The sequence below is a fragment of the Micromys minutus genome (genome assembly GCF_963924665.1).
Source record: "Micromys minutus genome assembly, chromosome: 26".
NCBI lineage: Eukaryota > Metazoa > Chordata > Mammalia > Rodentia > Muridae > Micromys > Micromys minutus.
The window spans coordinates 18814673-18837808 of NC_137961.1; the positions used below are offsets into that span (position 1 = coordinate 18814673).

The window sequence follows — 23136 nt, forward strand, 5'->3', positions numbered from 1 at the left end:
TCTCTGCTTTCCACCTTCGCCATGGTAAGCTACAGTGTTTGGTGACATCACTGGCCCAGAAACAAAGCTTAGCAATGATGGGCTGACAATTTTGAAACTGTGAGAACCACTAAAGCTTACCTCCTGTGGGTTGTGATCAGGCATGTTGCCAGTCACCAAAAGTTCAACCTGGAGTTCTGATCGATACGGTCTATATATAGTCAATCTATTAAAAACAAGCAATCGTCGAACGCTGATCTTCCGAGGAAGATTTGACAATAGCCAATGTGACAGCTGTAGATATTCATAGTTGTGAAAAAGGCAGAGTAGTGCAGAGCTGAGTTCAGAGGCCTCAGACCAGCAAGCCAAGGAAACAGACTAAGTACCACTTATTGTTCACAAAACAAAACCATAAGGTGCCCAGGTAGAGATGTGTTTGATAAAGCTGCATCAACCTGTTGTAGGAATTTCTCTCACACATTCCTTCCAATGATATTCTGGTCGGGTATCAACACAGCTTGGCCCTCACTGTATTACAAGGAAGCCCATTCTATCTGTAAAACACCTTTAGAAAGACTGGTTTTTAATTTCATGTGTATGATGAGTATTTTGCCTGCCTGTATATGTGTGCATGTGGGTGTGTGTACGCATCATATGGTATCTGTACCTGGTATCCCACAGAGGCTAGACCAGGGTGTTGGATCCCCTGAAACTAAATGGGCAGTTTGGGGCCTCCAGATGAGTGCTTAAAATTAAACCTACCTTTGCAAAAACGCAAGTATTTTAACTCCTATGCCATCAATCTAGGCCATAAAATATTCTTTATAATTAAAGTTCCATTTCATTTTTCATTTGCGTTTTTATTTTTAAATTTTCATGCAGTATATTTTATCATAATTATTTCCCCTCCTCCAACTCCTCCCAAGTCTTCAATACCTCCCTACCCACCCAACTTCACGTTTGTACGCCCACAACTAAAAGAAAACCACCCGTTAAAGATCAAATTTTACTAAATGTTTATAGAGTAGAGTCACTGCATATTTCAATAATGGTAAAACCTTATCAGCGCGCAGAAAGCCGGTTAAGATCGAAGCGCAGTGCCCGCTGCTTTCTTTCTGGTCTTTTCTCCTCCATCCTATACAGTCTTCCGGTTGCTTACCTGAATCACTCCACCCAAGAATGAAACGGCCGCGGCAACCCCGATTCTCTGCAGCTCGAACTCGGATAAGCCCAGCACACTTGAGTTGCTCTGTGTGGTGAGGTTTCTGCTGCTCTGAGGGACCAGCCGTTCCACAGCGTTGGCTGATATCAAGGATGTCAAAGCAAAGGTGCCTAAAAGTCAAAGTGAACTCAGAACGTGTCCAGGTAAGCAGGGGAAACTACTGGATTCTACCATGAATATTGAAAAGCCATGAGAGCTATTAGAAACACACTGTGCTCCATTGGACCCCCTTTCTTTCATTCTGTCCCTAGAAAGAAAGAGACAGTACATCTGACTTGCTCCAATGCCTGCTGAGCTTTCGTGTCTTCCGCAGCTACACACTTTCCTAACTCTGCATAGAGAGTATCTAAGGTGCATGATTGTCACCTGGATTTAAACCCAGCCCTTCGACATATCAACAATGTTTCCTAAAAGCATGTCACTCTGGCTCTAAGTTGCCTTATCCTCTAAATGATACCCATAGGTTAAAGTTTGAGGAGTGAAAAAGGAGAAAGACTTGAAGAGTTAATGGCTAACTATAAGCCCTGGGCTAAAATGTTAGCTCCTTCAATCTACCAAATCAATTTCTCGTCTTCCAAGATGTGGCTGAGACTCAATAGTCACAGATATCCATCGAGTTCTGCTTCACCAGGGTATGCACTTTCTCCCTATGATTCCAATAGATCTACCTATGATAACTGAGTAGACTTTATTTTCATGAACAAAATGCCAGGGTACACAAAATGATTACCCCCCCCCATGTTTGTCTGGTTCTGTGAGACAGGGCTCAATGGTTATTTCCTGGAAATGTTCACAGCTTGATTTCTAAGGAGGAATTTATTCTGGATGCTGGTCTCCTCCTGGAAGGAGCTCTGATGCTTTTCTTCTTGGCATAGCTTGCCTAAGAATGCACCAGTGTAGATAAAAAAATGCCGACGCCTACAGGAGGATCAGAAAACCCAGGTTAAACAACACATGCTGGGTTGTGCAAATGCCCCCTCATTTCATATTTTAAAGATATTACCTTGTTCTAGTTTATATGTGAGCCTTCAGGGAAAGAGACTGTACAGGAAATAGGCATCCACCACAGACAAAAATGAGGCAAACAGCCTGCTCACACTGGACACCAAGCGCCCAACTGTCTTTGCTCATAGTAAGTAGACTAATAAGTAGTCCAGTAAGACCAGAGGGTTTGAGGGAAAGCTGTGGTGTCATTGGGAGGTGTTGAAGGGACCTGGTTCTAAATCCCAACCCTATTCCTCAATCTCCTTGTCTATAAAAAGAGGACATTCCTCATTCTTTCTAAAAGGCTCAAATATCACACAAATGCATCATAGTTACTATCTAACAGCATGTCATTGGCACCCAGTAAGTGTTTAATCACTAGACAAGTCTTAGTAAAATTAATAGTGTTTTGTTATGGTTATACTCAATAGATACTAATTGTTACCAAAAACAGTGTACTTATCATACAGAACTAAATTAAGAACATAGCTAATGATTGGAGACAAGATTCTAGCACCCAGATGGGTAAAGCAAAGTAAAGCACATTCATTGGGTAAGGCATAATTTACAACAGAGAGCCCTGAAATCAAACCACACAGTGACTGTGGGGCCTTTATACTCCCTAAAGCGCAGAGCAAAAACCACATAAGAGATATACCTTCAGGGTTGATTTTTTAATGTGTTAATTCTTTAGGATTCTGTTTCCCCAGACTTAGTAGAAGATAGAAAGGAACCAAACAGGACAGAAGAGGCCGTCTGAAAGGCTTTGTTGGAGGGACAGGAGATGAGCCTCTGTCAGCTGCAAGACCCACTATACTGAAGTCTGTCAGTAAATACTTATCTGTATTCTTAAAATCTTCAGAATCCATAAATATATATGCTTCATATCAATAAATTTTAAATGGAGAAGGTGAAACTAAGTTCAATAATTAACTGGTCTTAAAATGTAATTATCCTGGATTGTCTGGACATAGCCAGTGAAGTCACATCTTACAAATACAGAAGACAGAGGCATGAGTCAGAGGGAGATCTGAAGGTGCCACCACTGGCCTTGAAAGTTGTTATAAGGCCAGGAGCCCAGGAATTCAGGAAGCTTCTAGAAGATAGAAAATTCAAGAAAATGAGATGGTTGCCAAAGCATGCAGAAAAGAATGCAGCTTCACCAACTGCTCATTTTAGGGCTGGAAGACTTACTCAGACCACTGACTTCCAGTACAGAAAGTCCTCTGTTTCAAGCCACACACCTCCTGATAATTGTGACAGTATGAAAGTAATACAATCATCAACACCAAGTAACCACAGAAGACAGAGGTATAAATGTTTTTCCTTAAAGGCTGAGATCTCACAGAAATAAATAGCAATGTCTCTGGATTCTCTCCACTGAACTATATTTTATTATTAGATGAACATGTAAAATTAAGGCATCATTTTATAGAAAGTAACCTCAATAAATGTCACATTAATTTAAGCAAGTATTAAATTAAACACTATATACCAGTTGTGTAGCTCTCGCTATTGTAAGGGAGGAGGGGTCGTCTTATTAGTTAAAATGGAACTAATAGAATTTTAAAACCTTGGCCAGGGTCATGTAGTTAGTAAATATCAAGAGGCATGCACTTGGGTGTAGCTCACAGAGAAATGCAGCCCAATCTCTCAGCAGGATAATTATGACTGCTCACCATTTGCTTATCCACTGTTATATCTTTCAGAGGTGCAGAGTGACGTAGGGTAAGATACAATCATATCTTAGATTGTTTAGTTCAAGAATCAAAGAAATATATCCAAAATATTTTTCAGTGACTGAACAACTAAGTTTTACAGTCTTTGTTTTCTTTCCAATGCTTACATATTTATTCCGTTGTCGATTCAGCAATGCTTCTGTTTTTCAGATTCTTTTTATGTCACAATGATATTACAATAAATCATGGGGCATATCTGATAAATATACAGACCTCAGTTGAGTGAGGATGGCTTTGAAAGGTAATCAGGAGCTAATGAACACCCTGAAACCCTTTTATTACTTGTATGAGAAGCTTAAGCATAGACCATAACTATTACCTGTGGCAACATGGCGTCCCATTCCAAATATAGCGTAAATGATGGCTGGAAACAGAGATCCATATAAACCGAAAACTGGGTGGACAGATGAAAGAATAGCGAAGGACAGCCCTGTGAAGAAATCCAGAGGAATTAGGGTCATCTTGTATCCCCAAGATATAGTACACAGCACAACAGTTATTGATATGCATAAAGCTAAAATGAATATTTTAATTATCCTACCTGTCAACAAAACAAGAACTAGTATTATTGTACTAAGAGGGAATTGCTCACTCATTCATATATATATATCTCAATTCTCAAGACCATGTGGTTTTGCACTGATACTTCTCTCTTGACTACATAGAGAAAGAACAGTGATTTGTAGAACCTTCTTAGTAAAAGTAATCTGTGATAATGTAAAGGCAAAACCTGTCTAGGTACACTCAGGTTTTACAAGCATTTTCACCTGCCATTTTGTTTGTGCAGTAGCATGTGTGTAGTGGGCAGGAAAGGTAGCTTTACCACTGGACAAAGGGAAGCCTGAGTGGAAGGGGGTCTGGATCTGGGGCGCAAGGCTGCAAACTTAAAAGCTGGTGAAGGGACAGTCTGAGTGCTCAAGATAAGGGTGTGAAGAGCAAGACAATCACAGCCACTTTCCATGGACTAGCCTCAACCATTTGTCAACTGTAGGTTCTTAGTGTAGCAAAAACAATCAACTTAGCTCATTCCATTGGTATATAAACTATAACTCACAATGATGCTTCCTTATTTTTCATGGATGCTAATGTCTACACAGTTTGCGTGTTACCTCTATACAGACAATGTTTCTATACCTTCCTAAATGACCATTGGTGATTTTAATGTTAGCAATATGTGATTTAATACAACGACACTAAGATTTCTTGTCTGTAGCTAGTCCTTGGCATGAAATACTTCTAGGGAAGATTTGAAAGTCCATTTGAGTTCAAAGCTGAGCATCTGACTGAATAAAAGTGATTATGGCTCTGATTAACAAAAATTGAAGATCTACCATTGCTTCCCTTTTTTAAAGCTTGTTTATTGGTAATGGAATCCCTAAGTCTAGTAAAGATAAAATTTTGCTATAGAAAATTGAGCAGCAGAAACTGCTCCTGAATTTCATTTAAAAAAAAAAAAAAATCAGACTGATGGGAGGAAACCTACTAAAGAGCAGTTTTAGAACCTGGGTTAGCATTGGAGGGAAATAGATTTCCACCCTACCAACTGGTACCTCTTAGTATCTTTTATGTCACTGACTTGGAAAAAAAATACTATATTTACATCAATCCTATGGAAGGTTTGAAAATAACTGCCTTTTTTTTTTTCAGAATAAGCTTTACATAGTCACTTCCACCAGAACCAGAAAAGTAGGATGTGGTGACACCGTGTTTGGCTAGCATGGTGATCACTGTGTGAGAGGGGAAGGGGACCCAGATATTACAAGAACAAAAACGTGTGGCCTGAGTTAACCAGATCACCCTAATCTATTAAGTCAGTACTAAGGAAGATCATGAGGCATGTTTAATGGAAACACTTCAGTACCTCCGATGAAATCACATCGATGCTAAATTTCACCACCTGTGGTCAGACTGTCACACTCTTAACTCTAGACCATTCAACTGTACTTTGCCCCATCATCTGTAGTGAATGCATATGAGCATCAAGCTGGACTAGTCAATTCTCTTTCCCACCTTTTGAAGAATCACCTCATGTTTATCTACCTAATTAGAAGAACATTCTTCTATTTCTTTAGGTTAACATGGATGAAATACATAACAGAAATAGTTTGAAAAGTTAGTTTCAGGGTTGGAAAGACACTTCAGTAGTTGAGAGAATTTCCTGGTCGTGCAGAAGTGATAATTTGATCACCAATACTGGGCAACTCACAAATGCCTATAACAATAGCTCTAAGGAATTAATGCCCTCCTCTGGATACACACATGCACATGCCCAGAGACAGATACAGACACATAATTTTAAAATAAAACAAATGTTTTTTTAATTTTAACAAACCTTACATTTTATACAATTTTTATTATTATTTAATCTTTGTTTACAATCAGTTATTATCCCTCTCCCAGTCCACCCTCTGACTATTCCTTACCCCATACCTCTTCCCCATCTCCAAGAGGATGTCCCCACCCCATACCCACCATATTTTTATATAAATAAATAAATAGATAAATAAATAAATAAATAAATAAAACATTTCTTGCTATTGTGGGAGTGAAGGGGAATTGAAGTTCTGGGGAATGACTTAACTAAAAAGAGGAATGAACTAATCAGATCTCGCATTTATATGGATTTAAGAAGAAAATAATTATAGAAGATATATTTGCCCCAAGATGTTGTGAGGTTATTTGCTTTGTTTTTTAAACTCTACTTGTTTGTTTGTGCTAGAAGCTCACTATTTAAATCAAGGCATTCTTTCTGCCTCCTCATATTGAATGCTGAGATTCCAGGCACGAATGGCTATGTCCAATTTAAGACATTTTTTAAAGGTCTTTAAATCTATAAAATAAACATGAAATGTCACTTGGGTCTCATCCATAAAAATAACCTTGAAGACCAAGAGTAATGTGTTCATTTCCTTTATCCTATGTGACTCTTTCACTTTGAATAAGTGAGAACCCATTCCTTCCTAGTGTAGGAGTGGGGATAAATTGATTGTTCCATGGAATAGCCTGATTAGAAAGAGGAATGAACTAATCGGATTATATGATACTTTAGAACTTCAATACCCTTTCCATAAATAGGAAGGACAAGGCCCAAGCACATCCCACTAAGGACAGAGTCTCTGTGCTTCTACAGAGAGGAGCCAGATAAAGCTTTCCTTATTGTTGTTTTTTAATGTAAACTAGATACATTTTGTCACAAATTTGTATTCCTACAAGCTGAAATTCTTAAATCCTCAAAAAATAAAGAATGTCATTACCTAGTTAGAGGCCTTTTCAAATTACCAGCAGTTTGTCTTTTCTCTGCCTTAAAAATAAAAGAATATTTGTTCACTACAGATATGAGCAAAACTCTGACTCTATAATGTTATTTCTTAGAAAAATAATGCAGATAGATCCTGTCTATTGCTTAATCTTTGATAACAGTAAAATTAACACAAATGAAAGTTTCAAGATATAAAAACAAAGAATCCAAAAAGGTTGGTGGGGAAGAAAAGAAAAATGAGGCAAATAGAAAGACACATGAACAGAAGAGAGACAGAGAGACAATAGGTAGATAACAGACAGGTGAATGTAAGAATAGACAGACAGACAGAGAAACTTAAAGATAGAAATAATCTAATTCTAGTTATTTTTAAATTTCAAAACCATATATGGGCAGCGTGAAATCATATAAGGCTGATTCAATCACCAAAAAAAAAAAAAAAAAAAAAAAGGTTTCTAGAAGGCCTTGAAGTGTGTAATTCTTATAGAAACATGTGTCCACAGTAATGGTCCATCACACTAGGACAGAAAAGATTCCAATACTAGATTATAATATTAAAATATCAGAGAGTCAGTCCTTGGGAACCCTATCAACCTTCTATGAAGCCCTGAAGGTAAAGTAGAATGCTATCAGCTGCCTTCTTCTCCAGCCCATGATGTACTGAAAGCAATGCCTGATGTCCCTGCCTTGATTCAGAAGGACTGGAGAACTTAAAGACAACCCAGTCTCCACCTTGGCTTTTACAGTAACTCTGGTTAAGATGACCAGAAAGTGGCTCAAGCTCTACTGGTGAGGAAGAGAACAAGTGACCAGGCAGTAAGTTATTTCTACATTACAAGGCTACACTTTTACTCCAGGGCAATTCATCTGATATCAGAATAAAGCAGAAAAGGCTGTGTCTAGAAATCATGGAACTCAGAACTTGGCTCTGCTACTAGAATTACACATGTAAAGCCATTCTGCTAGAGGCCTTACATTTTAAGATCTGTAGATGTTGGTTTAGTGTTCCCAACTTATAGATTCAAGACCAAACACCTAGAACTCAGAAGCATGAGCTTTGTTCTCCTCTGGCATTGCAGTACATTTGACAGGTTTTAGCACTTGATCTGATAAGAACAAAAAATGCAGCCCCAAAGCTAAAGCTGAAACAACTCATTCCCAATGGAATGCACTGTCCCCTGACTGTTAATCTTTATTACACTTTTAGTTATCATCGTGAGCTGAATTGTGTCCCTCACATGAGTCCAAACACTCACCCCTCAGAATGTGAAATACACATTGAGAATACGATCATTAGGGTCATTTAATTTAAATAAAGTTTTCTTGTTGTGGGGGTAGGGGTTAACTCAAATTGAAGGTTTTACTTTAGAGAACATCTTGTGAAGAGGACAAAAGTTCACCCAAATACCAAATGAAGACAGAAGTAGGGATTGGGTTATTCTTTGTTTTTGCCAGAAAAAAAAAAAAAAAAAATACTAAGGACTATGGCAAACCACCAGAAGTAAGGGGAGAAGCCTGGGATGTATTGTTCCTTGCAGCTCTCAGAAGGATTCAATCCTATTAACACTTTACATTTGGGACTTTTACACTCCAAAACCATAAGACACTTCTGAGATATTTTCCCACCCATTTGTGACCCTTTGCTATGGCAGCCCAATGAAGGACACACAATGTCACTGTTGAGAGAGAAATAAAAACTGAAGTCATCTGGTAGTAGAAACTTAATCTCATGTTCTGAGAAAAGTCAAAATACTTGCTCTAGATAGATGTGAAATAAAAAGGCCTTCATATTTCGAATCTATCACTTATGAATCTTTGTTAAGTTCATTTAAACTTTACATTTTGAGTAAGTATTGAGAGGTTGCGGAGCTAAACGTAAAGGACAGTCCTTGGGATGCTTGTGTAATCAGTACTTAGAAAAGCTGAAACCTTGTCCCATCTTCAGCACATGTGGTGCCATAATTAGAACTGTGTGCTCAGGACTCAGCATGTGGAATTTTAAAGAAATGTAAGGCAAAGTGGACCCGCGGTATTGGGGACAGTATCCAGTGTAGTAAAGTGTTGAGGAATGGAGTTTCCACACAAGTAATACTATTTAACCGCTTTATTAGTCTTTCCAATTTCTTGTGCCTAAGAAAGAAAGTAGTGGCAGCCCATCAGCGATTCGTTCACAGAAATCCTTTGGGGTTCTTGGCTCCCGTTAACCTTCATTGGATCTGAGTCTCTACTACAACATTTGATGTGTCTATGAATTAGAAATATGTAGCTAGGCAGCCTAAGAGACTTGGAATTTTTATTTTAAAAAATCAAAGCTGTGAGCTTTAACTTAACAAATCATAGCACTTGATAAATTGTAGCATTTGTCAAACATCCTTTCAGTGGAGACACTTTATATAACTAAAAGTCAGCCAGTAGTAAAAGCTTGTTTCTTATAAAAACATGGAGTTTTGGAGGTGGCAGCTTGATTTAAATACACAGCATCAGAAGTATTTTTAATTAATTCAGAATTCATCTCAAAGCCAGGCAATCACTAGAAGACTAAATGCTTCCTACTAGCCAGCGCCTCTCAGAATTTTTAGTTATCAGTAACTTTAATAAAGTATTTCACTGAGCCAATGGATGAATGGGTGGGTGGGTAGGTAGGTGGGTGGGTGGGTTGGGTGGAAGGCTGGCTGGATGAATGGATGGATGGATGGATGGATGGATGGATGGATGGATGGATGATGGATGGTTAAATGGATGTATGGAAGAATGGATGGATAGGATAGATAGATAGATAGATAGATAGATAGATAGATAGATAGATAGATAGACAGACAGACAGACACCAATGAATAAAAGCTAAATTCTGAGAGAGTTTGGAATCTGGAGACAATGCAACAATGCAACACAAAGAAAGGAAATAAAAAGTCTGTCCTGTGCTACAATCACACTTCAGTTGCCTTTTCAATGAAGTTGTAAGAACACTGAAAAGTGGAGAGGGGTGTGCAAGAGGAATTGCTTCCCTTCCCACTTAGGAAGCAGGGACCTCATGAAACAGGGAGGCGCTGGGTAAACCTGTCTTCCCCTTTCCTATCCCTTTTCATTTCCTTTATACCATTTCTTTCTTCCAAACCTCCTTCTGCTCTCTTTTTACCATATTTTATATCTTCCCTGATTTTGGAATGAGGAGAAACATCTGGAATCTCTTAACACTGAGGAAGCAGAAGCTAAGGATCTGGAACCACCAAAGCTACATGGTTCAGTTCATTTTTGGTTTCAGTCTTGAGATGTTTTTATTTACATAGCAATTAATTATCTTCATATTTGTTTATTATCTTTCATTAGGTGTGGGTGTGTGTTATGTGTGTAAGCATGTGACCATATATGCACATGGAAGTCAGAGGTGGCTTCTAACTTTTTGTACTTTAATATTTGAGACAGTGTTTCACACTGAGAATTTACTGATTCATCACTCCTATTCTGCCTCAGGTAGTATAAGCCCACACTAAAACATGAACGTGAGAGACTGAACCTAGGACCTCATGCTTAAAGAGAAGTTTATTACTTGACCTGCCTCTCTTCTGTTTGTCTGTTTAATTGACTGATTGCTTAGGCAAGGTCTCTCCACAGATCCCCGGCTGTTCTGAAACTCACTATGTAGACCAGGCTGACCTTGATTTCACAGAGCTCCACCAGCCTCTACCTTTCAAGTGCTAGATGAACTATCACTTAAGTACCTTTAAATTTCTTCTTAATTGTACTATTATTAACAATATGATATTGTGCTTCTAGAGTGCACAGTGAGAAATCCCCAGCTGACATTTTAGCCTCACATATCTGGTTTATATATAGGCATAAATATCATATGCTTTATCAAATAACTAAGCATTAAAACATGTAACAAATGGTTGGCTCCTAAAAAGAGAAAAGACCTGTACTTATTATCGAGTGATGACATAAAGGATAAAGGATGAGGTGGAAATGGTTAAAGAGTACAGTTGAGATAATTTTACACAGAAGGATAATATTCAAAACATAGAATTCTTTGGTTTCCTGGATAGAAAACTGAAGAGCATGTTCACATGAACAGGACAATGGTACTTCTGATAGCACAGGGTCTTAAGTATGAGGTAAGTGTTATGACCATATATGTGATTCTGGAGGATTACAGTTTAAACTTCAGGAGCTTCTTGTCCTCCATCTTCCTCAGTGCTGACCAGAAATAAAAAAATATCCTGGCAGGAGACTGCATCTTTAGTCCACAGAACCTACGTTAGGTAGTCAGTTTCATTCTCTTTGATGACCCATGAGACACTGCCAACCAAAGGAGACAGAGAAAAAACGTACCGCTCATTTAAAGTTAGAGTGATGAGAAAGAGAAGAGTTTGATTAGCAAAAGCGTGGGATTCCTCAGAGAATGGATAGTCCCTTGACCTCCTATGACTATGATCTGGAAGGTCTGCTCAGTCCCATAGATAGGCCTGGACAGGAAGGAACGTCAGCAGGACACAGAGCTCAACTGTCTACTCAGGCCTGAGAAGGACTCCTAGGACCTCTACAGCCTGGACCTGGCCAACAGTGAATCTATTGTTCCATCCATGGGTTATTGTTTATTGTTCCCTGAGGCCTTAGCAGCCACCCAAACCCTGACCAGAGCTAACTTAAGAGAAGTGGTCAAAGGAGGAAAATCAAATCAATATTAGAACTGACTCCACCTTGCAAGAAAAATGATAGACTCCGGCTTGTGAGAAGTTGAAAAAAAAATAAGAGAGAGAGAGAGAATAATGATGCGTATTTTCTTAACTTATAACTTTAATTTTTTTACTATATCTATGTAAATTAGAAGTATATGTCAAAGCAAAAAATGGAGGTTAGAGGACAAAGGTCACCATCAGGGTTAGAAGGAAGCACCTCTACCAACTCTATTCTCACTGCCTTCAATCTATAACTTTAACAAAATGAGTAGGGCGGATATATGGGGAGAGGTTAGAGGGAGGAAAGCCATGGAGTAAATGCTGTAATTATAATATTTTAAAAATTAAATGCAGTAAGAACTTCAAAGAGACATGTTAAAAAATAATAAAACTTAAATGTTTAAGTTAAAGCATATAAAAAGCTTTTAGAACGGTATGCTTTATATCCCAGAAGCAAATTATTGTTAATATTGTAGCTCAAAAGATATAGTTTCTAACTACCCAGACCAGGGTCACTTCTTGTCCCTCATGGCAAATAGCATTGGCTGATGGGAACTAGTATCTGAGAATGGAAGAGGAATCTACAGTGGCAGGAAAATGACAATGTGTAGGTAAGAGACAGCACTCCATACATGTGTGACTTCATATAGAGGCCTGGTTGTCAATTACTAATACTATGTGTTAATAATTTGGGTAATGATTAAATAACAATTGTAGGCTGATGCCAAGGCAATACATGATTGGATAGTAGAAAGTGGGGCAGCGACAAAGTTTTGGTAAGACAGAAGAGAAGGAGAAAACAAGAGATTCAGGAGGGGGCAACATGGAAGCAGACATGGATGTTTTTTTCTCCACATCTCTATATGGATAAGATTCTTATGAATATTTTATAATGGATGGAATTGTACAGGATCATCTGATGTATCTAAGTGGGCAAATTATATCATACCAATTGCATCAGAGTATTTTGGTGTGTTATTTGATATGGTGACTTAATTGAGTTCAAAGATGGGGAGATACACAAAGCCCACCACAGAGTTGAGATATGTATGTTCAGACTTGGCAACAACACTCCAGGGAAAGTAAATGAAAAAAAAAAAAAAAAAAAAAACATGCTGGGCAGTCATGAACCACCCAGGACAGAAACAGCTAGGGCAAGCCGAGTGAACTCCTTAGAAAGGGAACCTCAAGAAGTGGAGAGGGCAGCTTGCAAATCATGTGACAGAGTCCAGGTGCTTGGCTACACATTGGAGTGGCTCTCAGTGAGTGAGAGCTCCCATGGAGTGAGACCCTGTGGGACTGGTAGCAACAGAACCCTTTTTGAGTTTTACCACCACAAACAATTAGCTAAATATGCATCACTATATAAAGAATGGGGGTTTTTTGGTTCAATTGTGTTATGGAATTATTTACAGCTGTTAAAATGTCTGAGCTGAAACTATTTCTATTAATCTGGAGGTAGAATCTGTGATGTGCTATGACACATACAAACAAGTTTCAAGATTTCATGATTGCCATGACAATTTTCTGTGACAATACGGGGAGACTAGTGCTTTTATGTATCTGTAAGGTGAGATCTCTGTATTTTGTATTATGAGTTTATAAATTTCTATACTATTTAAGCATGTTCAATGAAGACTACAAAATGATCTTACAATCACCCTGAATTTAATGAAAGTTATTAGGAGACATGATCCCAAAATATAGGGAAAACAGAAGGGAAAAGAGACTATAACAGTTTTGCATAGCCAAGGACAGTAACTTGTGAAAGAGAGAAAATATTGGCTAAAGGTTTACTATACAAAATATATAAGGAATTCAGTTCAACATCAAGAAAACAAAACTTAGGCTATGGGGAATACTCAGTGGGTGAGAGCACTTGCTATGCATGCATGAAGTCACTCACCAGAATCCATGTGAAAAGCCAAATGTGGTCCTTATAACCCATGGCTGTGTGTTGAAGGTATGGAATTCTCTGGGGAATGTTATCTTTCAGCATTCCTGTGGTTTTAGTGAGATTCCTATCTCAAGGAAATTAAGGTAAAGGATGATAGACCAATATATCCAACATCTTTCTTTGACCTTAGTATGCACTCCTAACACACATGTATAAATATCATATGCATACACATACACACAGAGACACACAGACACACACACACACACACACACACACACATACACACAAAACTATTAAAAGAGCCCAATTAAGAATAAAGGTGACTGGAGGTTCACCAGTTAAGAGCACGAGATGTCCTTGCAGAGGACTGGCGTTCAGTTCCCACAGCAGGTAATAATTGTCTGTAATTCTACTTTAGAAAATCTGACACCCCCCCCCCCAGTCTCCTCAGGCTCTACCGCAAGTGGTGCACATAAACTTGTGTGAACACTGATACATACACGTAAATTTTAGTTTAATGAAATTTAAATCTTTAATTAGCTTAAATAAAATTAAAATGAAACCAGACTTGAAAAGAAATTCCCTGACCAAAGGCATATGCATTTAATACTGTCTAAATCATAAACATTAATGAATTAGTAACTCCACCGTGTTCTCCTGAGTTCCACATGAGTTATTTTAGCTGTGCCACTGTAAGTATTTGGCAAATTCCCTGACCAAATTCCAATGAAACTGCAATCATGAATCATGGCAAGGCCATTGGAGCTCAAAGTATTACTGAAGGAAGTTGGATTGGGAAGAAATAATGTCATTAACTCACAAGTTCCATTAAAATATCTTAACTTTGAAAATTTGACAAAGGCAGCATGAAAAGTGGACAGCATGGAGTTGGGAAAAATGGAGATTAGAAAGTAGAAACATTGAACATGGAAATGCAAGTACAATGTGCTGTAGGCTTTTCACCACCAAGAGCAGAGAAAAGTTGAAATGTCAAGTACAGTCAATTTAATAGTATGAAAAATGCAAAGGCAGGTAGTGGTAAAACTGCTCTTTTAAATAACTTTAAATATTAATAAATTGTTCTTCGAAAATGACTAATAAAAATCACAGAATTCCCCTCTTGACAATTTTACCTCGTGTCCGTATTTTGTGTGTGGCTGCAGGGTACAAGTTTATAACCATATGCCCACATGTATACACCCATATATACATGGGTGTGCACGTGTGGAGGTCAGAAGTTGATGTCATGATTACCCCAGGGTATCTTACTCACTGGTTCCACTACACTGTCAGGCCAGCCGGCTATGGGGTTCTTCTTGATTCTGTCTTGTCATTGCTGATATTACGGTCATACGCTCTATCTTTTTACAAGTGTACTGGAGATAGAAACTCAAGCACACAGCCAGTACTTTACCAACTGGTTTATCTCCCCAAGACAGAATCTTTTACTCTTTAGTATTTCTAGAGTAAGGTCTGCTATATTGCCCGTGCTCATAAATGAATTATTGCCATGGAGCAGGGTAAAAAGATCCTCATATAAAGACTTCTATAGTACATGTGAAATCATACATGTAATGCCATACTTCTTTGCTGAGTGTGGTTTAATCTTCTCTTCAGGGATATATTACACACAGTCCTCTTCCTTGGAAGGGGTTAATTTCCTAAGGATAATCTAGCTATTCCCAGAGAGGATTAGGAAGCTCATGTGATTCAGGTGGATAAGTATTCTATACCAAACACTAAGGCCCTTGTGAAAACGAGGAAATGCCAAACCAGAGAAGTGCACAGTGCCAGTAGCTTGCTCTGAGCAAGGCTAAGCAGCCACTGCCTGGTTAGACATAGCTTGCTGCTGCCCTCTGGGCTGGTGCCTGTTTCCCACACAGTAGTATCTAAGAGAGGGCAGGATGGATACCCACTATCACATGAAAGCCTCACACAGGCACCAAGGCCTTGCTCCACATGACCTAGAAACCCAGAAGAGTCTCAACCCAGCTAGCTCAATAAACTAACTCAGACCCCGTTTATCACAGTCGTAGACCAGGTTCAGATCTCAAGTCACTCCAACAGTGAGAAAGTCTTACCTTTTCTGTTTGGCCTCACAGGTGAAACTCAGATAATAAACTCTACACTCCTACTTCCAGGTGGCTGAGGTTGTCTTAAATAGCATTCCTGAACCTGACACTGGTCTTGGGTTAAAGTTCTGTCTTTGTAAAAACACAACTGGAACCTCAAAGAAGATAGGAGTTGGTTTATTCTGGAGCCAAGTGTGAGTGAGTGTGGCCTAGGAACACAGATTTTGGGTTACTGCTAATGTGTCAGCCGGTCCCTGAAGTTTTTAAGAGTCAAAAAACAAAGAAAGCTATAAATCATGACACTTGAAAATCAATGGTGGTAGGCACAGGAGAACTTTTCCTGAACAGAACACCAATGGCTCATGCTCTAAGGTCAAATATCGATAAATGGGACTTAATGAGAGTTTCTGTAAGGCTAAGGACACTGTCAAGAAAACAAAACGGCAGCCAACAGAGTGGGAAAAGATCTTTACCAACCCCACATCAGACAGAGGCCTAATATCCAAGGTATACAAAGAACTCAAAAAGCTAGACACCAGAGAATCAAACAACCATACTAAAAAATGGGGTACAGAGCTAAACAAAAAGTTCTCAATTGAAGAATATGGAATGGCTGAGAAGCATCTAAGGAAGTGCTCTACATCCTTAGCCATCAGGGAAATGCAAATCAAAACAACCCTGAGATTCCACCTCACACCAGTCAGAATGGCTAAGATCAAAAATTCAGATGATAGCAGATTCTGGCGAGGATGTGGAGAAAGAGGAACACTTCTCCACTGTTGGTGGGGTTGTAAACTGGTAGAACCACTCTGGAAATCAGTCTGGTGATTCCTCAGAAAATTGGACATAATACTACCTGAAGACCCAGTTATTCCACTTATGGGCATATACCCCAGGGAAGCTCCAACATACAACAAAGACACATGCACCACAATGTTCATAGCAGCCCTATTTATAATAGCCAGAAGCTGGAAAGAACCCAGATGTCCTTCAGTAAATGAATGGATACAAAAATTGTGGTATATTTACACAATGGAGTACTACTCAGCTATCAGAAGCAATGACTTTATGAAATTCCTAAGAAAATGGATGCATCTAGAGAATATCATCCTGAGTGAGGTAACCCAGTCACAAAAGAACAGACATAATATGTAGTCCCTGATAATTGAATACTAACCCCAGAAAGCTCTGAACACCCCAGAAACAACTCACAGACCTTATGAAGTTCAAGAAAAAACAAAGGCCAAAAAAAAAAAAAAAGAAAGAAAGAAAGAAAATGAAAAATCATTATCCTTAATCTTTGCACACCAAGAAAACTTTGACTAATTTCAGGTTACATCCTGTTTTACATGTACTATATGCTCATTGTAACTAGTAAGATCTTAATGCATACTATCAAACCTTTAAAAAAACCAAGTACTGACAAAAATGTATTCATATACTTTTATGCAAAAGTGCTTAAAATCTGTACATTTATCTTTGTTTTTTAAAATAAAGTTGTTCAATTAAAAAAAGCAATGGTAGGAACACTGAAGTGGGTTATAATAAAGCAGAGAGACTCTCAGATGCTATCTAACTGCTGTCACTTTTAGCTTTTAGGTTAGGGGATGGTCATGGTCTGCTCAGTTACAACATTACAAAGTCAAACTGGTGCACCATTTCAACATTCCAGATGGTCTACCTAATGGTCAAAAAGCAGTTAAGTCGGGTACAGGTCAGGTAAAATGGTTACTTAGCAGCTCTAGAACTGCAACATTCCAAACTGCATTCACTGAAGTTCTGATTGGTTAATCAGCTTTGCAGCAGTTTGGTGGAAGGGGCAGCTTCTCTCTGAGAACTTCCATTTCAGTTCTGTTTTCTCAGCAGTGCCACAACCTCAGGCCAAGAAGTAGAACAGAAGTCCTCAGATCCCTGTGTCCAATACCTACCCCTTCTCCTCTCAGGAGGAGTGCTGCTAACTAGAGAAATCCAAGTTGAACCAACTAAAGAAGACACCTTTCATGATAAGAGAAGGTGATTCACATCCTAGGAGTCTTTTCTCTCTTCCACCAATTTATCATGTGTTACACGTGGTGAGCAGATTAGATTTCACCTAAGAGTAAACTCAACATGTTTGCCTCGAATTTCCCACAGCACCTTCAGACTGTATCAGGTCTGTCCTCTCCAGCATAGCCGAAACTATGCTCTCTCTGCTAACTTAGCTAACTGATTGCCATTCCCTAAACTCACCTTGTAGACAAAGCGTTTAGAGAGTCCCTCTAACGGTAGAGTAATGAATAGAAACCTGTGTTTTAATGCCATGTGTCAATATCAAACAAAACCTTGGTAGCATCATAATAGATATTTTGTTCCCTTGATTTTTACCACCAACTATTATATTCATAATATAACACAGCAACCATTCATGCTATGTTATATTATGTAGATGAGATAGTACCAGTTTTCATGTTCCTAAATAAAAACAGATTTTTTTTTTGGCAGATCCCTAGATTTTTATAACCTATTCAAGGTAAAAATCAGCTGAAACCAATACTCTACCAACCTTCATTAAGAAAAGGTTCCCACCCATACAAAAGCCAACAGCAAAATGATATCTCCAAGGTTGTAATAACAAGGTCATATTCTCATACACTTCTATACACATTTCTAAGGAGATAAAACATAATTAGCCCCTTGTGGGATAGATTGTTGTAAGGGAATTTTCTGTCTTTTCCCAAGTTCATAGCAAAAAGTTGTATAATCTGTCAAATATTTTTAATAGAAATGAATGAAGAACCTTTGTGAGTCATATTTTAGCACTTTGGGGGGAAAAATTAGGTCATGGTGACTACTTCCAAGACTTGGACAAATTTTAAACCCAAGCCATGTGGGTAATGGTGAACGATATTTCCATCTGGCAATGAGTTTGTGGTGGTCTTAGCTTGATTATCAGCAAGACAGAGCATAGACAGCTGTGAGGTTCAGACTATCAACAAGTTTGTGATCAAATAGCATTGTAAGTGGGTCTGCCAGAGGAAATTTACACAGCCGAGAGCCATGAATGTGTGAAAACAAATTCCTACAAACACATACTCGTTTCTTCTTAGAAAAGTATTGAACCAAAGGTCAATGGTACTTATTAGTGAAAAGGTTATATAAATCACAGCATGTTATGCTATAATTTCCTATACCCTTGAGATCTCAATAAAGAATTACCATGATCCAGAATCCTCAGGATTAAATGAACCCAGGAGCTTAAATATTAGAAATGGTAGTAGGCTGAAAGCTTCTCCGTGCTCCCAAAATTATTTTGAATTTAAAAAGATAATAGTCAGACAAGATAAGACACAGAAGAAGGAAAAGAAGGAATGTGGGGTTCTAGAGGTAGAAGTGGGGGCTTGGGTATCAGCAAGATCTGCACTGAAGTATTCCTTCTGCTGTAAAGAAACTGCATAACTGCTAAATTCGTAATGTTGTTATGAAGAGCAACATCATATTCAGTGAAGGTTTATCTCATTATGTGTCATATTTTGAGCCTTTGGCGAAGATTAGTTCTGTGTCTACTGCCAAGGAAGTTGTCAAAAATACAGTTGGTGCTATGTTTGGGGAGGAATTTTCAAAATGGTGTTAATAGAATAAAGCTGATGAGAAGAAAGGTTGATTAATTCCCAGGGCACTGCCAACTGGGCAGACGGGGGACGGAGTGCATGGCTTTTTTGCATGGCTTTCACTGTAACAAAAAAAAAAAAAAAAAAAAAAACGGAGGACAGGGACTGTATTGAGAAAAGAAAATGATGCATTTAGTTAAGTATGTCTCTGGAAAACACTGAGATAAGTGACCAATAAGCAACTGGATAGAAATGTCTAATTTGGGGAAGGAAAAATATATTGAACTGCAAATGTGCTTCTATAATGTGCTAGCAGATGAGAGATCAGCTCGTGAAAACAGAAGGTACAGACAGTACGTAAAACATAGTCAATCATAGAGGCAGGAGAAGTTACACCACTATGCCTTTGATTTAGAAAAAAAAAAAATGTAAAGATGAGGGTGCAGGTCTATAGATCAATTAGTAGGGGGCATGTCCAACATAAACAAAACTTTAGGTTCCATGCCCAGCACTCAATAAAATACTGAGTGTTTTGATGCATGTGTGTTTTAGCACTCAGGTGGAAGAAAGAGGAGAATCAGAAATTCAGCCCCCCACCTTATCTGTACAATTGAGTCACCCCCACCCCAGAGAGGTGAGGGAAGCAGGATGCGACTTTTCTGCTGAGGCAGGTGGTAGATAGGATAGAGGTGTGTCTGGTGGGAAGAGAAAAGTTAGAAGGGGCAGGTATTGCTCCATTGCACTCAGAACAGGGAGTGAGTTAATGTCTGCCACTGTGCCCTGGCCTGAGAGTAGTTAGGGTAAGAGAACCTGAAATAGGAGGGCAGAGCTCAGAGAGAAGGGAACAGGCAAAATAAAGAAGGCTTTCGGGTCCTTAGTACTGGTCACTGAGCCTGGGACATGCTTTCTGTCTCTTTTATTGACCACTAAGTCTCACTCGAATCCTGTCTCCGGTATCATAACTGCTAACTGGTAAACCCATTGACAAGTACTCAGGCCAGGATTAAATAATGTATCCCCTCCTTCTCCTGATATAAGATATTCCAACAATCTATAAGAGACCCTCTGGGGAAAGGACAATGGCACAAGGTGTATGTAGTCTCTACACCATCAAAGCTTTCTTCTGGCTTCGGCCACACAGAGTGGGATTTATCCAACAATATGCACAAGCCATTGTGGGTTAAGGAAGCCTGAGGAATGAACATGAGGAAAGGCCTTAGGGTCTACTATGTATGCCTACCTGGGTTGTGTTTCACACACACACACACACACACACACACACACACACAAGGTGCTAGCACAACCTGAATCCTGGTTCATGTTAGGATCTATCTTAGCAATGCTAGAATTGGGGCCAACAAAGCAATAGTTCTGAGCCAAAATGTCTGTATCTTATGTAGCTATAAAGTACAATATTTGTCCTGCAGGGTTTCATAAGATGAGAAAGCATTTGTCTAACACACTTAGCTTATGATAGCACTAAAGTGTGTCACTAACAATCAGAAGAAACCAAACCAGGATAAGCAAACAAAAGAGGGCCTGCATGCAAATAAAAAGACAGTGTGTCCCCAAGACTGTTTCTCTCTGTTCTGACCTTTGTCGTGTTGGCTTCATCTTCATGGTTGAAGGTCTCTGGAAGCCATCTATGTGCAATATCCTTACTGTCATCAGCCCCAGCATGAGGGGAGTCATCTTTTCATTAGGTCCACACATGTGGCAGTTCCCGGGATAACTTACTGAGCCACATCATTACTTTTATTGTCCTTATCATGTAAAAATGATAAATGACTAGCCTGACATGTTGTAAACCCTTGCCCCTGTGTGTGTAGAGGGCAGCTTATTTTCCTGAACTAGACATTGTCCAGGAGTGTGGCAATGTGCCAGTCACCACATCTTGAGCCATAGTTAATATAAGCCAAATGTAACATAATTGTAAGTGGGCCTAGTGCCTCCCAACATTGCATAGTAGTACCTGTGTCAACAACAGGAAGGAGAGAAAGAATAAACAAAGAAAGGGGAGAGAGAGAGGGAGGGAGGGAGGAAAGGAGGGAGGGAAAGAAGGAAAGAGGGAAACACAGGAGAGGAGAGGAGGGGAGGGCAAGGGAGGGGAGGGGAGAGGAGAGCACACCAGCAGTGTCTCTAGGCCTCTAAACAAATATAATGTAGATGAGAGAGTCTACTCTATATACAATCAGGCCTCTGATAAAAGCGGACTTCATCACTAAAGCCAGAAGTAATATCTCACTTAACTTGCATATACTGAAAAAGCAATGAGCTTTCCTCCCATAAGCAAAGGTGAGGTGCAGGTGCTAAAAGCATCAATGATGGAGCCTTGCTGGTAAATGTGGAAGGCATGTCTATATGGTAAAGGCTACAAAAGCCATTATACTTGGTCCTCAACTTAGTATAATTATTGCAAATTGTGTCTTACTTTTGATACCTACCAAGGAAGGTCCTGACTCTTTCATGCATATAGTCTTAAACATCTTAGGAAGAACTGCCTTAGTTGTGGTCCTTTAATATCTAGATTATCATTCTTTTACACTGAAGAAAAGCAAAGTCTGAAATGCTAAATGGAATCCGGAGCTATCACTTTGGAGTAAGGCATGGGATGATGGACAAGGTGGAGAGGGAGAAGCAGGCTCACTAGATCTTCTTGGTCCAGCGAAGCCTCCTTTTCCCAGTATAGGAGAACGCCAAGGTGCTGAGGTGGGAGAGGATGGTTGGGAGAGGGAGGACCTTCATGCAGGCAATAGGAGGGGGAGGGGGATAGGATTGATGGGCAGGGCTAACATCTGAAATGTAAACACAGAGAATATTCAATTTAAAAAATTTAAAACAAAAAGAGATGAGATAAAACCTGTAGGATCTCCCCTTGCCTTTGTAGAGACAGGCAACAAAAATATATAGGATAAAGAAGGCATGATCAATATATTAGCCTAATTCCCAAGCCTTCGGGTTCCATCGATGTAGTTTATGAACTAGGGCTATATAATACCCCTATGAATGTTATATTTAAGGGTAGGTTCAGAGCATTTTGCTACAGACATGAAGAAAAGTTCCTTGGCAGAGGAAACAAACCCAGCTACCGGAGCATCAGCATCAGGAGGAGGGAATCCCGGGAGGGTGTCCTTGGGTGAGTCAATGCCAAACTTAAGAACTATCCTGTTGGAGTGCAAAGAGAACAGCTCCTTCACAGGGCATTTGAATTTTTCTATGATCTCTCCATCTGGTCAGTGCTGGTCGGACACACAAAAAATGAACATTATTTGACACTCCAGGACAGGCCTCACACCCAGGAGTGGTCATCCAAAACAACTGTACTTTGAGGATTGAAGAGTGAGAGAAAAGAAAGGAAGAAGGAAGAAAGAGAAGGAAAGAGGGGAGGTAGGGACGGGGTAGGGAGGGAGGGAGAAAGGGAAGGAGGGAGGGAGGAAGGGAGGGAGCATGAAGTTGGGGAAAAAGTATCTGGGGAAAACTTGGAAGAGGGAACAGACATGATAGAAATACACTGCGTGAAGTTTTCAAAGAATTAACAAAAACATTGTTTTGAAAAGAGAAAAAATACATAATCAACATTGCTTGAGATGAAGGGAGCAGCCTTTATCAGAAAGGAAGGAAGAAGAACCCAGTTGCTCCCATTTTATGCCTTTTCCCTATTGTTATATTTCCCACATTTATTTTTAAGGCATAAGATTTAAATTGAATTCAACATCTT

General features: G+C 39.2%; 1 protein-coding gene across 1 annotated transcript in view; it reads right to left on the bottom strand.

Moving 5' to 3' along the window:
- Positions 1-23136, bottom strand: part of SLC26A7 (solute carrier family 26 member 7) — a gene marked incomplete at both ends in the record, with an annotated part of 104134 nt that overhangs the window by 76033 nt on the left and 4965 nt on the right. Inside the window, 2 exons of the mRNA XM_080938554.1 lie at positions 1139-1311; positions 4244-4354. Of these exons, the coding sequence (XP_080794680.1) occupies positions 1139-1311; positions 4244-4354 (284 nt within the window). The remainder of the gene's footprint in view (positions 1-1138; positions 1312-4243; positions 4355-23136) is intronic.